The 12,570-nt window shown below is 40.5% G+C and overlaps 1 protein-coding gene across 19 annotated transcripts in view; it reads left to right on the forward strand.

The window, feature by feature from the left end:
• SVIL (supervillin) overlaps nt 1–12,570 on the forward strand; it is a 232,971-nt gene that overhangs the window by 202,896 nt on the left and 17,505 nt on the right. For all 19 annotated transcript variants that reach the window (XM_057498342.1, XM_057498343.1, XM_057498341.1 and 16 more), the window contains 6 exons: nt 740–895; nt 2,204–2,340; nt 2,962–3,109; nt 3,236–3,381; nt 5,082–5,257; nt 12,114–12,267. In XM_057498342.1, the coding sequence (XP_057354325.1) occupies nt 740–895; nt 2,204–2,340; nt 2,962–3,109; nt 3,236–3,381; nt 5,082–5,257; nt 12,114–12,267 (917 nt within the window). The remainder of the gene's footprint in view (nt 1–739; nt 896–2,203; nt 2,341–2,961; nt 3,110–3,235; nt 3,382–5,081; nt 5,258–12,113; nt 12,268–12,570) is intronic.

Consider the following 12,570-nt stretch of genomic DNA (forward strand, 5'->3'; position numbering starts at 1 on the left):
TCATGTTATATTTCTTCAGCATTAGAACCTAATCCCTGCAAAATAGCTTTCTGAGTTTCTCTCTAGCATATACATTTTTTAACAGTGATTTAGAGAAAAAGCTTTATTGACACACTTTATGTACTTCTCCTCCACCCTTTGGGGGCTCAGGGATAGCTTTGGGATGATGGATGCATGTATGTTTCTTGTTCCACATTGAAAACCCAGAATTTTGGTATAACAGTCTTAAGTCTGAGAGCAGAAGACCTTAGGAGATCATCTAGTAGATCACTTTGCCCCTCAGAAAAACATTAGAACCAAACCATCCCTACAGAATGCTTGCTTTTCTACGTATCAACACTTCTGTTGAAAGATACCTAACAATCTTTCTTGAGAATGCATTTTCAACATCTAAACATTGTTAGGAACTTTAGCAGCTCTCAGTGGCTTTGCAACAACTGAGTCCAGCTCCTGATTTTATACTAAAATAGCTGGTGCACACTGTCATTCAGCTTTTGTGTCTCGACAGGATGAAATGTGGCTAGTGTCAGCAAGCATCTATGCTTTCAATACGGTGTTAAACTCTTCATGCAGTGCTTAGGCATTGAACTGCGTAGTTAATCAAACTTGAGTATGTTCTCCTACTCTGGATTAACTTTAAAAGAAAAAGTCAGGCATGAATAATTTCTGAGTGCAGACATTCTCATTTCACCTGAACATCTTGTCTCCCCACCTTGTGTCTCCTTATTCAACCCCCCAGTGTCCTCCAACTCCAACTTCTCAGAAGTCACTCTGGCAGGTTTAGCCAGTAAAGAAAACTTCAGCAACGTCAGCCTGCGGAGTGTCAACCTGACAGAACAGAATTCTAACAACAGTGCCGTGCCCTACAAGAAGCTGATGTTGGTACAGATTAAAGGTATTTAAGGGCAGCAGAGAGGAGTCACGTGTTGACCAGGACTTTTTAGTCTGGTAACATCAGGAGTCCTGACTGCCCCAAACTGCCCATTAAGGGGAGGAAAATGCACGCCTTTTGAGACTCTGCTGTGTGCCAGGCACTGTGCTACCTCCTCTCATATAATCCTCACAAAATCCATGAGATGGGAAATAGATGCCATGGAGACTCAGAGAGGTTAGTAATGTGCCTGAGGTCACAGCAGCTGTTGAGTGTCAGAGGTAGATTTGAACCCAGGTATCTCCCATTCCGGAAGCTCAGCTTTCGCTGCCGCTTCCCCCTGCCCTGTGACCGCTGCCACAATACTGTCATGCAGTTACCAGATGCCCCCTGTGTCATCATTGTGGTTCTGTCCACTCAGTTCTCCTCTCTGAAGTAAACTAGAACCAACATAGGCCAGAGGGAGAAATGTACATTCTTGAAGAAGGAATCAAGAAAAGCAGAGGCAAGTGAAGTGGATCTGATTCCACTCCCAACACAACACCCTATCAACAGCAACAGGCACTTAGCTGACAGCTAGGGAAGCTCTGGGCGATGGGGAGAGGTTTCACTGCCTCCAGGGGGCAACTGCTGGAGATGAATCTTCAAGAGAAGAATGGATGAAATGTCCTTTCCTTCTATGAGGGTTTCCAGAGTGTTTCTGCATAACCACTGTCCTCCTGGTGTGTTCAAGGACAGTAGTCTGATGAAAAGTGCAAATAACCCCCCTCGAGTCCCATGTTCTAACCCTGAGTCTATTCCATCAGTGTGATCGTGGAAAGATTAAATCAACACTCATTTAGAAAAAGGTGCTGAAAGCAGCTCAAGGCAGTGCTTCTCTCCAAACTGATTCCCCTCAAGGCTCCTCTACAGTTTAGAGTGAAAATTCCCACAAAAGAAGGTGCTGTGTGAAGGCGTGCTCTCGCCTACCTTGTGGTTTTTGAATGTCAGAGTGAACAGAAGGAGACAGGACCTGAGGAAAGGAGTGTGTTTGCTAACTTCCCTGGTGAAAGGAAGCTTGATAAACCCATACCTGTGGTGTCAGAGGACCCTGAGCGTGGTCCTCAGAAACATGGGGCATTGGGGAAAGCACTGACAAGGGAGGTGATCTGTGCCATTCTCACTAGAAATGCCCCCACCACACTGGGCCATGGGAATGAGTGTTCACGGAGGAGACGTTAGAATTGAAAGTTTGCAGCAGGGGCGCTGCAAATGTGAGGTGTTTCTGGGTCCTTATGTGGCTGGGAGAGTTCTCTTTCTTGGGAAGACAGTGACTCTCGTCCTCATGTTCAGGAAGAAGACATGTGCAGACAAGACTTGTGGAACCTCGAGCTTCATCACTCAACAGTGGGGACTGCTTCCTGCTGCTCTGTCCCCATTACTGCTTCCTGTGGTCAGGGGAATTTGCAAATGTCATAGAAAAAGCGAAGGTGGGTATCTGAACAATAAAAACTGTTCAGGTTAAGCATCTGCTTTACACACCAATAGAATGTTCTACCAGTTGCCAGATCTTTACAGAGCTGCTCAGATGTCAAATGTTTCAATCAAGCGAGAAGAGGTAGTAGGTAGTATTCACTTTTCTGAATATCTAAGGAACAAGCTTTCTTTAGGTGCTTTAATGGGCTGTTTAAGAAGGAGTATGACTACCTTCCTGTTTCCAAGTCCTGGGTTTACTCTCCTGTGTTAAAAAGGTACTGGCACATCACTTCAAAGTTGTTTATCTTAGTGCCTATGAAAGTCTTTTCAGAACTTAATGAATGAGACTCTCATAGGGAAAAGCCCAGCAAATGGGTGTTTTTTTCAAAGACTTCACAAGGGAATTATTGAATTTGAAGATTGAGAACTATTGCTCTAAAGAATTGATACCCTGTGGTCCTTTAGTTATATTTTCTTGACATTGTTAAAATACCCAACAGCCAGTGCCTCAGCTCCTGTGGTCGCTGGTTTTCCTTTGAGACACAGGCCATTTCCCTCCTTCCATTTCAGTTCACACCTCTCCACCTAGCCCTGGGCTTCTCCACCCACATAATCACGTTCCTCCCTTTTTTCAGGCCTCAGAACTTGCAACTTTAATTCAGACAAAGAGGGAACTTGGTTGTAGAGCTACTTATGTCCAGACTATCGAAGAAGGGATTAATACACACACTCATGCAGCCAAAGACTTCTGGAAACTTCTGGGTGGCCAAACCAGTTACCAATGTAAGAGTTTACTGTATTTATGAAACTGACAAGACTGGAATATCCTTTTTATCCCCACTTCATTCTTCAAAACCAGCTACTTTTCAGTGTAAAATGTCCTATTCTCATACTCTTCTTATCCCAAAGCTGCTGGAGACCCAAAAGAAGACGAACTGTATGAGACAGCCATAATAGAAACAAACTGCATTTACCGTCTGATGGATGACAAACTTGTTCCTGATGACGACTACTGGGGGAGGATCCCAAAGTGCTCCCTTCTGCAATCAAAAGAGGTAAGTGCACGACCTCTGTCTCCCCAGCCAGCTCCTGCACAGGTCTGCCCAGTGAGCACTCGCAGAGGCTAGCCAGTGTTAGTGCCTGCCGCAGGACAGTGACATCTTTTTAAAGGATGTTTGTCCATGAATCAGACCACTGCTGGGCTCCTAAATGCTGATACAGAATTCAGAACATTGTCCAGAGGAGGAATGAAGCATTGAAGGCTTTTCTGTTTTAGGCAAAGTGTATTTTCTTTCTTTTTTTTTTTTTTGGTATTTTTTTCCTTTTATGTCTATATGAGATGAAAGAGGTTAACTACACATTCCATGGCAATCATTTCACAATATATGTAAGTGAAGTCATTATGCTGCATGCCTTCAGCTTGTACAGTGCTGTATGTTAATTATTTCTCAATAAAACTGGGAACAAAATGCAAATACTACTTAGCCCTATCTCTTGATTTTTGTGTAAACATTAAATATTTTTCAGTTCTTAAATATTTCTCAGAAAGAACAGATGCATGTATATATAATTTATGGGTTTGCCACATAAAGTGCTGGGTTTTTTCTCCCACATCAGTAAATATTTATTAAATACATGCCTTTGCAATACCATTAAATATTGTTGAATGCTGAAAAAAAGTGGAAAACTCAAAGGACCTTAAATTTCTTTGGATAGAACTATTTGAAAGAATGTAACCCAAAGGTAGATGGGTGGTATGATAAACATGGGCATTCAAATGGGAAAAAAAGTCACAGAAAAAGAAATAATGAGGAATCCAATTGACCCTTGAACAATATGGGTTTGAACTATACAGGTTTACGTACATGCAGATTTTTTTCCACAAATATATTGGAAAATTTTTTGGAGATTTGCAACAATTTGAAGAAACATTTTCTTTTCTCCATCTTTTTGGAACAACATAGTATGTAATACATATAACATACAAAACATACATTAATTGACAATTCATGTTATCAGTAAAGCTTTTGGTCAACAGTAGGATATTAGTAGTTAAGTTTTGTGTGAGCCAAAAGTTATATGCAGATTTTCACCTGAGCAGAGAGTCAGCATCTCTAACCCCATTTTGTTTAACGGTCAGCTTTGATTTCAAAGACAATATGAGATTGAGCCCAGTTTTGAGTTCAGTAGAATTTTGGAATTCTGTGGTAGATTGCTGGAAATGGTGGAAGAAATTACTCTAGGAAGAGAGAAGAGAATAAACTACAGAAATGGAAATAAATAGTGTTATGTTCATGTATTCATTTAACAAACACTTCTTAGTAAACTCCTACTGTTAATGGAAGTAGGGTATGATCTCCAGCCTTGAGCATCTCCAAGTCATACAGAGAGTCCTCTATGCCTGGCATGTGTGAAATGGCCTGGACATGTTAACTGAATGAATGAACAAAGGGAAAGAATGAATATAGAAAGACATACTTAACTTTTATGAACCAGAAGTTTCAGGTGGTTTGTGAGGTAAGAGGGGGGAGCATTAACTTGGGCATTCAGGACAAGAAGAAAATCACACTGAGGGAGCAGAGGCTGGCTTGGCAGGGCAGTGCCAGCTAGTCAGATCCTGTGATCTTTCTGTGTTTGTACTGATTGCTCAGTTAGGATTCCTATCATCACCCATTTGACTCACTGTCAATAGAGATTCTGATTCAAATGGAGCATGTCTTTGAAGCTAACCAATTCTTCTGTACCATTTTCCCAGGTACTGGTGTTTGATTTTGGTAGTGAAGTTTATGTGTGGCATGGAAAAGAAGTCACGTTAGCACAACGGAAAATAGCATTTCAGCTGGCAAAGCACTTATGGAATGGAACCTTTGACTATGAGAACTGTGACATCAACCCATTGGATCCCGGAGAATGCAATCCGCTTATTCCCAGGTATTCCTGTGATCAGTTGACGGCACTATGGCAGGAGCCAAGTCCCTCAGCGGACCCTCAGTCCTTCCCACAGTTTTCTGCTATTGCTATGCACAGGTTTTCATTTTCATAAATGATTGCATACAGTACCCTGAATCCTCACAAAAAGATTTCTTTAGGTTTTGCCTAACTGATACAGAAATACACTGTCATCATCTCCTGAAAGCTATTTGTGTTATATTTCACTTCTTAGTGAACACATGGTCACCCCCCTGCTGCAGCATTCCAGGTGCTATTGCAGCAGATGAATAGCAATTGTTTAAATAAATTACATGCTGAAAATAAAGAACCTTTATATTGTGTTTGTAATAGCATATTAAGTGAGTTAAGTTAGACTCTTAGATAGTAAGGAAGTTAAACGTGAACCTTTGGTAACCACGAATCTAAAGCCTGCAATGGCAATAAGTACATACCTATAGATAATCACCCTAAATGTAAATGGACTGAATGCACCAATCAAAAGACATAGAGTCACTGAATGGATAAAAAAACAATACCCATCTATATGCTGCCTACAAGAGACTCACTTCAAAAGACATACACAGACTAAAAGTCAAGGGATAAAAAACGATACCTCATGCAACTAATAGGGAGAAAAAAACAGGAGTTGCAGTACTTGTATCAGACAAAATAGACTTCAAAACAAAGTCACAAGATACAAAGAAGGACATTACATAATGATAAAAGGGTCAATCTAACAAGAAGATATAACTGTTATAAATATCTATGCACCCAACACAGGAGCACCTACATATGTGAAACAAATACTAACAGAATTAAAAGGGCAAATAGAATGCAATGCATTCATTCTAAGAGACTTCAACACTCCACTCACTCTGAAGGACAGATTGACCAGACAGAAAATAAGTAAGGAGACAGAGGCACTGAACAACACATTAGAACAGATGGACCTAACAGACATCTACAGAACTCTACACCCAAAAGCAGCAGAATACACCTTCTTCTCAAGTGCACATGGAACATTTTCAATAATAGATCATATACTAGGCCACAAAAAGAACCTCAGTAAATCCAAAAAGATTGAAATTGTACCAACCAGTTTCTCAGACCACAAAGGTATGAAACTAGAAATAAATTACACAAAGAAAATGAAAAATCCCACAAACACATGGAGGCTTCACAACATGCTCCTAAATAACCAATGGATCAATGACCAAATAAAAACAGAGATCAAGCAATATATGGAGACAAATGAGAACAATCATTCAACACCACAAAATCTGTGGGACACAGCGAAGGCCATGCTAAGAGGAAAGTATATAGCAATACAGGCCTACCTCAGTAAAGGAGAACAATCCCATATGAGCAGTCTAAACTCACAATAAACGAAACTAGAAAAAGAAGAACAAATGAGGCCCAAAGTGAGTAGAAGGAGGGACATAATAAAGATTAGAGCAGAAATAAATAAAATCAAGAAGAATAAAACAAAAGAAAGAGTCAATGAAAGCAAGAGCTGGTTCTTCAAGAAAATAGACAAAATAGATAAACCCCTAGCCAGACTCATCAAGAAAAAAAGAGAGTCTACTAACATAAACAGAATCAGAAATGAGAAAGGAAAAATCACTACAGACACCACAGAAATACAAAGAATTATTAGAGAATACTATGAAAAATTATATGCTAACAAACTGGATAACCTAAAAGAAATGGACAACTTTCTAGAAAAATACAACCTTCCAAGGCTAACCCAGAAAAAAAAAGAAAATCTGAACAGACCAATTACCAGCAATGAAATTGAACTGGTAATCAAAAAACTACCTAAGAACAAAATTCCTGGACAAGATGGCTTCACCACTGAATTTTATCAAACATTTAGTGAAGACCTAATACCCATCCTCCTTAAAGTTATCCAAAGAGTTGAAGAAGAGGGAATACTTCCAAACTCATTCTATGAGGCCAGCATCACTCTAATACCAAAACCAGGCAAAGACACCACAAAAAAGAAAATTACAGACCAACATCCCTGATGAACATAGATGCAAAAATACTCAACAAAATATTAGCAAACCGAAGTCAAAAATACATCTAAAAGATCATACATCATGATCAAGTAGGATTTATTCCAGGGATGCAAGGATGGTACAACATTTGAAAATCCATCAACATCATCCACCACATCAATAAAAAGGACAAAAACCGCATGATCATCTCCATAAATGTTGAAAAAGCATTCGACAAAATTCAACATCCATTCATGATAAAAACTCAACAAAATGGGTATAGAGGGCAAGTACCTCAACATAATAAAGGCCATATATGACAGACCCACAGCCAACATCATACTGAACAGCGAGAAACTGAAAGCTTTTCCTTTAAGATTGGGAACAAGACAAGGATATCCATTCTCCCCTCTTCTATTCAGCATAGTACTGGAGGTCCTAGCCACGGCAATCAGACAACACAAAGAAATAAAAGGCATGCAGATTGGCAAGAAAGAAGTTAAACTGTTCCTGTTTTCAGATGACATGATATTGTACATAAAAAACCCGAAAGAATCCACTCTAAAACTACTAGATCTAATATCTGAATTCAGCAAAGTTGCAGGATACAAAATTAATACACAGAAATCTGTGGCATTCCTATATACTAACAATGAACTAGCAGAGAGAGAAATCAGGAAAACAATTCCATTCACATTTGCATCAAAAAGAATAAAATACCTTGGAATAAACCTAACCAAGGAAGTGAAAGACCTATACTATGAAAACTACAAGAGACTCATTAGAGTAATTAAAGAAGATACCAATAAATGGAAACACATCCCGTGCTCATGGATAGGAAGAATTAATAATGTCAAAATGGCCATCCTGCCTAAAGCAATCTACAAATTCAATGCAATTCCTTTCAAAATACCAACACCATTCTTCAACAAACTAGGGAAAACTGTTCTAAAATTCATATGGAACCACAAAAGATCCCGAATAGCCAAAGCAATCCTGAGAAGGAAGAATAAAGTGGTGGGATTACGCTCCCCGACTTCACGCTCTACTACAAAGCTACAGCAATCAAGACAATTTGGTACTGGCACAAGAACAGAACCATAGACCAATGGAACAGACTAGAGAGCCCTGATATAAACCCAACCATATATGGTCAATTAATGTATGATAAAGGAACTATGGACATACATGGGGGAAATGACAGCCTCTTCAACAGCTGGTGTTGGCAAAACTGGACAGTTACATGCAAAAGAATGAAACTGGATTATTGTTTAATCCCATACACAAAAGTAAATTCGAAATGGATCAAAGACCTAAATGTAAGTCATAAAACCATAAAACTCTTAGAAGACAAATAGGCAAAAATCTCCTGAATATAAGCATGAGCAACTTCTTCCTGAATGCATCCCCTCAAGCAAGGGAAACAAAAGCAAAAATGAACTCATGGGACTACATCAAACTAAAAAGTTTCTGTATGGCAAAGGACACCATCAACAGAACAAAAAGGCATCCTATGGTATGGGAGAATGTATTTGTAAATGACATATCTGACAAGGGGTTAACATCCAAAATATATAAAGAACTTACATGCCTCAGCACCCAAAAAGCAAATCACCTGATTAACAAATGGGCAGAGGATACAAAGAGACAATTCTCCAAAGAAGAAATTCAGATGGCCAACAGACCCATGAAAAGATGTTCCACATCACTAATCATCAGGGAAATACAAATTAAAACCACAATGAGATATCACCTCACATCAGTAAGGATGGCCAGCATCGAAAAGACTAAGAACAACAAATGCTGGTGAGGATGCGGAGAAAGGGGAACCCTCCTACACTGCTGGTAGGAATGTAAGCTAGTTCAACCATTGTGGAAAGCAATATGGAGGTTCCTCACAAAACTAAAAATAGAAATACCATTTGACCTGGGAATCTCACTCCTTGGAACTTACCCAAAGAATACAACTTCTCAGATTCAAAAAGACATATGCTCCCCTATGTTTATTACAGCCCTATTTACAATAACCAAGATATGGAAGCAACCTAAGTGTCCATCAGTAGATGAATGGATAAAGAAAAGGTGGTATATATACACAGTGGAATACTATTCAGCCATAAGAAAGAAGCAAATCCTACCACTTGCAACAACATGGATGGAGCTGGAGGCTATTATGCTCAGTGAAATAAGCCAGGCGGAGAAAGACAACTGCCAAATGATTTCCCTCATTTGTGGAGTATAACAATGAAGCAAAACTGAAGGAACAAAATAGCAGCAGACTCAGAGACTCCAAGAAGGAACTAGTGGTTACCAAAGGAGAGGGGTGTGGGAGAGCAGGTGGGGAAGGAGGGAGAAGGGTATTGAGGGGTGTTGTGTTTAGCACACATGGTGTGGGGGATCACAGGGAAAACAGTGTAGCACAGAGAAGGCAAATAGTGAATCTGTGGCATCTTACTACACTGACGGACAGTGACTGCATTGGGGTATGGGTGAGGACTTGTTAATATGGGTAAATGTAGTAACCACATTGTTTTTTCATGTGAAACCTTCATAAGAGTGTATATCAATAATACCTTAATAAAAAATTAAATTAAAAAAAATTACACACTGATCTGAAAAGCTTCCTAGGTCTGAAATTCAGCCATTGAGCTCAAGGTACAAAAACAACATGTTTCCTTCTAATTTCACACCTTTCCAGCACAGCCCTTGAATTCAAGATTTGCCATTTTTTGACACTATATGTTGTGTATGCCTTTTGGGGGATGATGTGAGAGGGTGGACATGGTATTGAAATGATGATTATAATTTTCATATTTCCTACAGTATACCGGACTTCTTAAAAGTAATTTTGGTGTGCACAAACTAACAATTATCATAAGAAAAGTAATTCTTACCTGTGAAGGATTGTTCTTGGTTTTCTGAACTACCGGGGGGGGGGGGGAAATGCTTTTAAATTAGGTGTGCCAGTTAATAAGTTAGACATAGATGTGCCACACACAGCATAAAATGTTGGGTATCATGAAACTGCATTTCAATGTTTTCCATTGAATTAGTGTACACATGTCAACTTTCCTACCTAGTTTCCTGTTTTAAAACTGAATTACTGATTTTATTAATTATCATTATAGAAACAATTACAAATGATGCCAATGTAGGTGAAATGTTTTCAATCCTTTTTAAACAAAGGTTCGCTTAACATAAAACTAGTACTGTTACACCTAGTGATTTAAGCAACAAAGCTAAGGCTGAAAAGAATGTTTGATTTGGTATGAGAAAAGAAAAAATTTTACGCTGATGCATAAAATCCATATGCTGGATAATTTATATCTAGAAGTGACATAATCACAGGTCTGAAAGTAGCTGGGTGATCACCTCACCCACTGGTTTTCAACGCCTCCCAGATTAGAATCACCTGAAGAGCTTTTAAACAAAAGCATGTGCTGGGCCCAGGTCCAGAGATGTGTTTCCAATTTACATAGGGTGGGGCTTATGTGTCAGTATGTCTTAAAAGCTCCCCAGGGATTTTAAGGTGCAGTTGAGATAGTGAAGCACCCAGCCCTTCATAACAGAGGAGGAGGCTGGACGTGCTGGAGTGTCGTGACTTAGCCGAGGTCAAACAGGGAAGTCAGGATGGAGGGGAGAGGCACACGCCTTGCCACTTCACACTGCAACTGCTCCCCCTCATGCTTGCTCATAACATAAAAGGTAAATTCCTAAAGCTGAAACCAAGTGCTCTTTCTCTAGGCATCTTAGCAAATCTGCAGAGTAGAATTTCTATAAAAGAGCCATGCTATTTTTGCATAAAGACCACAAGCCTTTTCAAGGTGATCGTGAGTTTTCCACAGTTGCTGCTATTTGGTTCCTTTAGTCCTGCAGGAGTACGAGGCAGAAGGGTTTGTGTGCTCTGCTCTATCCCATCCGACTCCTTTGGAACAGGCAGCCACCTTGATGGGCCTCAGCCGTGATGTCAGAAACCGTGGTCCTGGACCAACAGGGAGCAAAGACAGGGGACACAGAGGCCCAGGAAGTGCTGTGCTGTGCTCTGACAGGACATAGGAGTCCCAGGCCCAGCGTCCTGTGAAGGTCGATGGGGAGAAATAGAGATACCTGCATCTTAGTCTTGGGCTGACACCTCTTCAGCATGGATTTCTACAACTCGGCCTTTTCCTAGGTGTCCTGTGTGCCAAGAACAGATGCAGATTCTGAGGTGCTGGGATGGTAACAGCCTCCAGGTTGGGTTGGGCTCTTTCCTTCCACATGTCATTATGCTCCTCCTGCCTGCTGCCTGGAACAGTGGCCTAGAAATAAATAGGCAAGAATCCATTTTATGATATATGAAAGTACATTCATGGTAGTGACAGGAGAATTTCATCCATTCCTGGAGGCTGGGGAACTTCATCATAACATGTCTTTAAATAGTAGAGAATTCAGGGTGAGCTCATCTTCCTCCCATCCATCCATTTGAGACACATGGGAGCACTTGCAGGTGACTGTGGGTGGCAGAAGTCAGGCGAGGAGGATATACACACAGACCTTGCTTTGCTCCCAGTCTGGTGCACCACCCCCAGGGGGTCCCAAATATAAGAACCTTTGAGGATGCAAGAAAAGTCCATTCTTAACACGGTCCACATCACGATATTCAGGCACATCAACTCCATGGATGCAAAGCTTTGCAAGGCTTCAGGTTAAAAGGAGTGTCACTTATTTGATAAAATAAGTGAAAACAAACCATTCATTCCATATGCCACTTACAGATTCTGAGTTTTTTCAGTCGCCACCTGTGAATGTTTCAGATTCCTTTGCTTTAGCATGACTTAATCTTGGCTCTTTCCCTGTCTGCCACCCCCACCCTGCAGGAAAGGACAGGGGCGGCCTGACTGGGCAATATTTGGGAGACTTACAGAACACAATGAGACTATTCTGTTCAAAGAGAAATTTCTCGATTGGACTGAACTGAAGAGACCTAATGAGAAGACTGCCTGCGACCTTGCCCAGCAGAAGGAATTCCGGGTAATTAAACCTCAAACCTCAGGGCTTGGTTTGATCCCAACCAAACAGGCTTTGAAGCTAAAAGCCTTCCCAGGGTTTCCTAGGAGGACAGCAAACCAAGCCAGTTTCCAGTTGCATTCTAACTGGTAATCAAAAACAGCCCAGGGTGTGCCTCAGGGTTTATGGGCACCCCATTCACTGTGATGGATGAATATCCAGGCCTGCTGGAGTCTTTCCCCTAAATACAGCCTTTTCTTAAATGCAATTAAATGCCGAGACAGATCATGAAAGCTATCCTCATATGCTGTCCTATTAACAATGAAA

This window comes from Manis pentadactyla, chromosome 3, assembly GCF_030020395.1.
Source record: "Manis pentadactyla isolate mManPen7 chromosome 3, mManPen7.hap1, whole genome shotgun sequence".
Lineage (NCBI taxonomy): Eukaryota > Metazoa > Chordata > Mammalia > Pholidota > Manidae > Manis > Manis pentadactyla.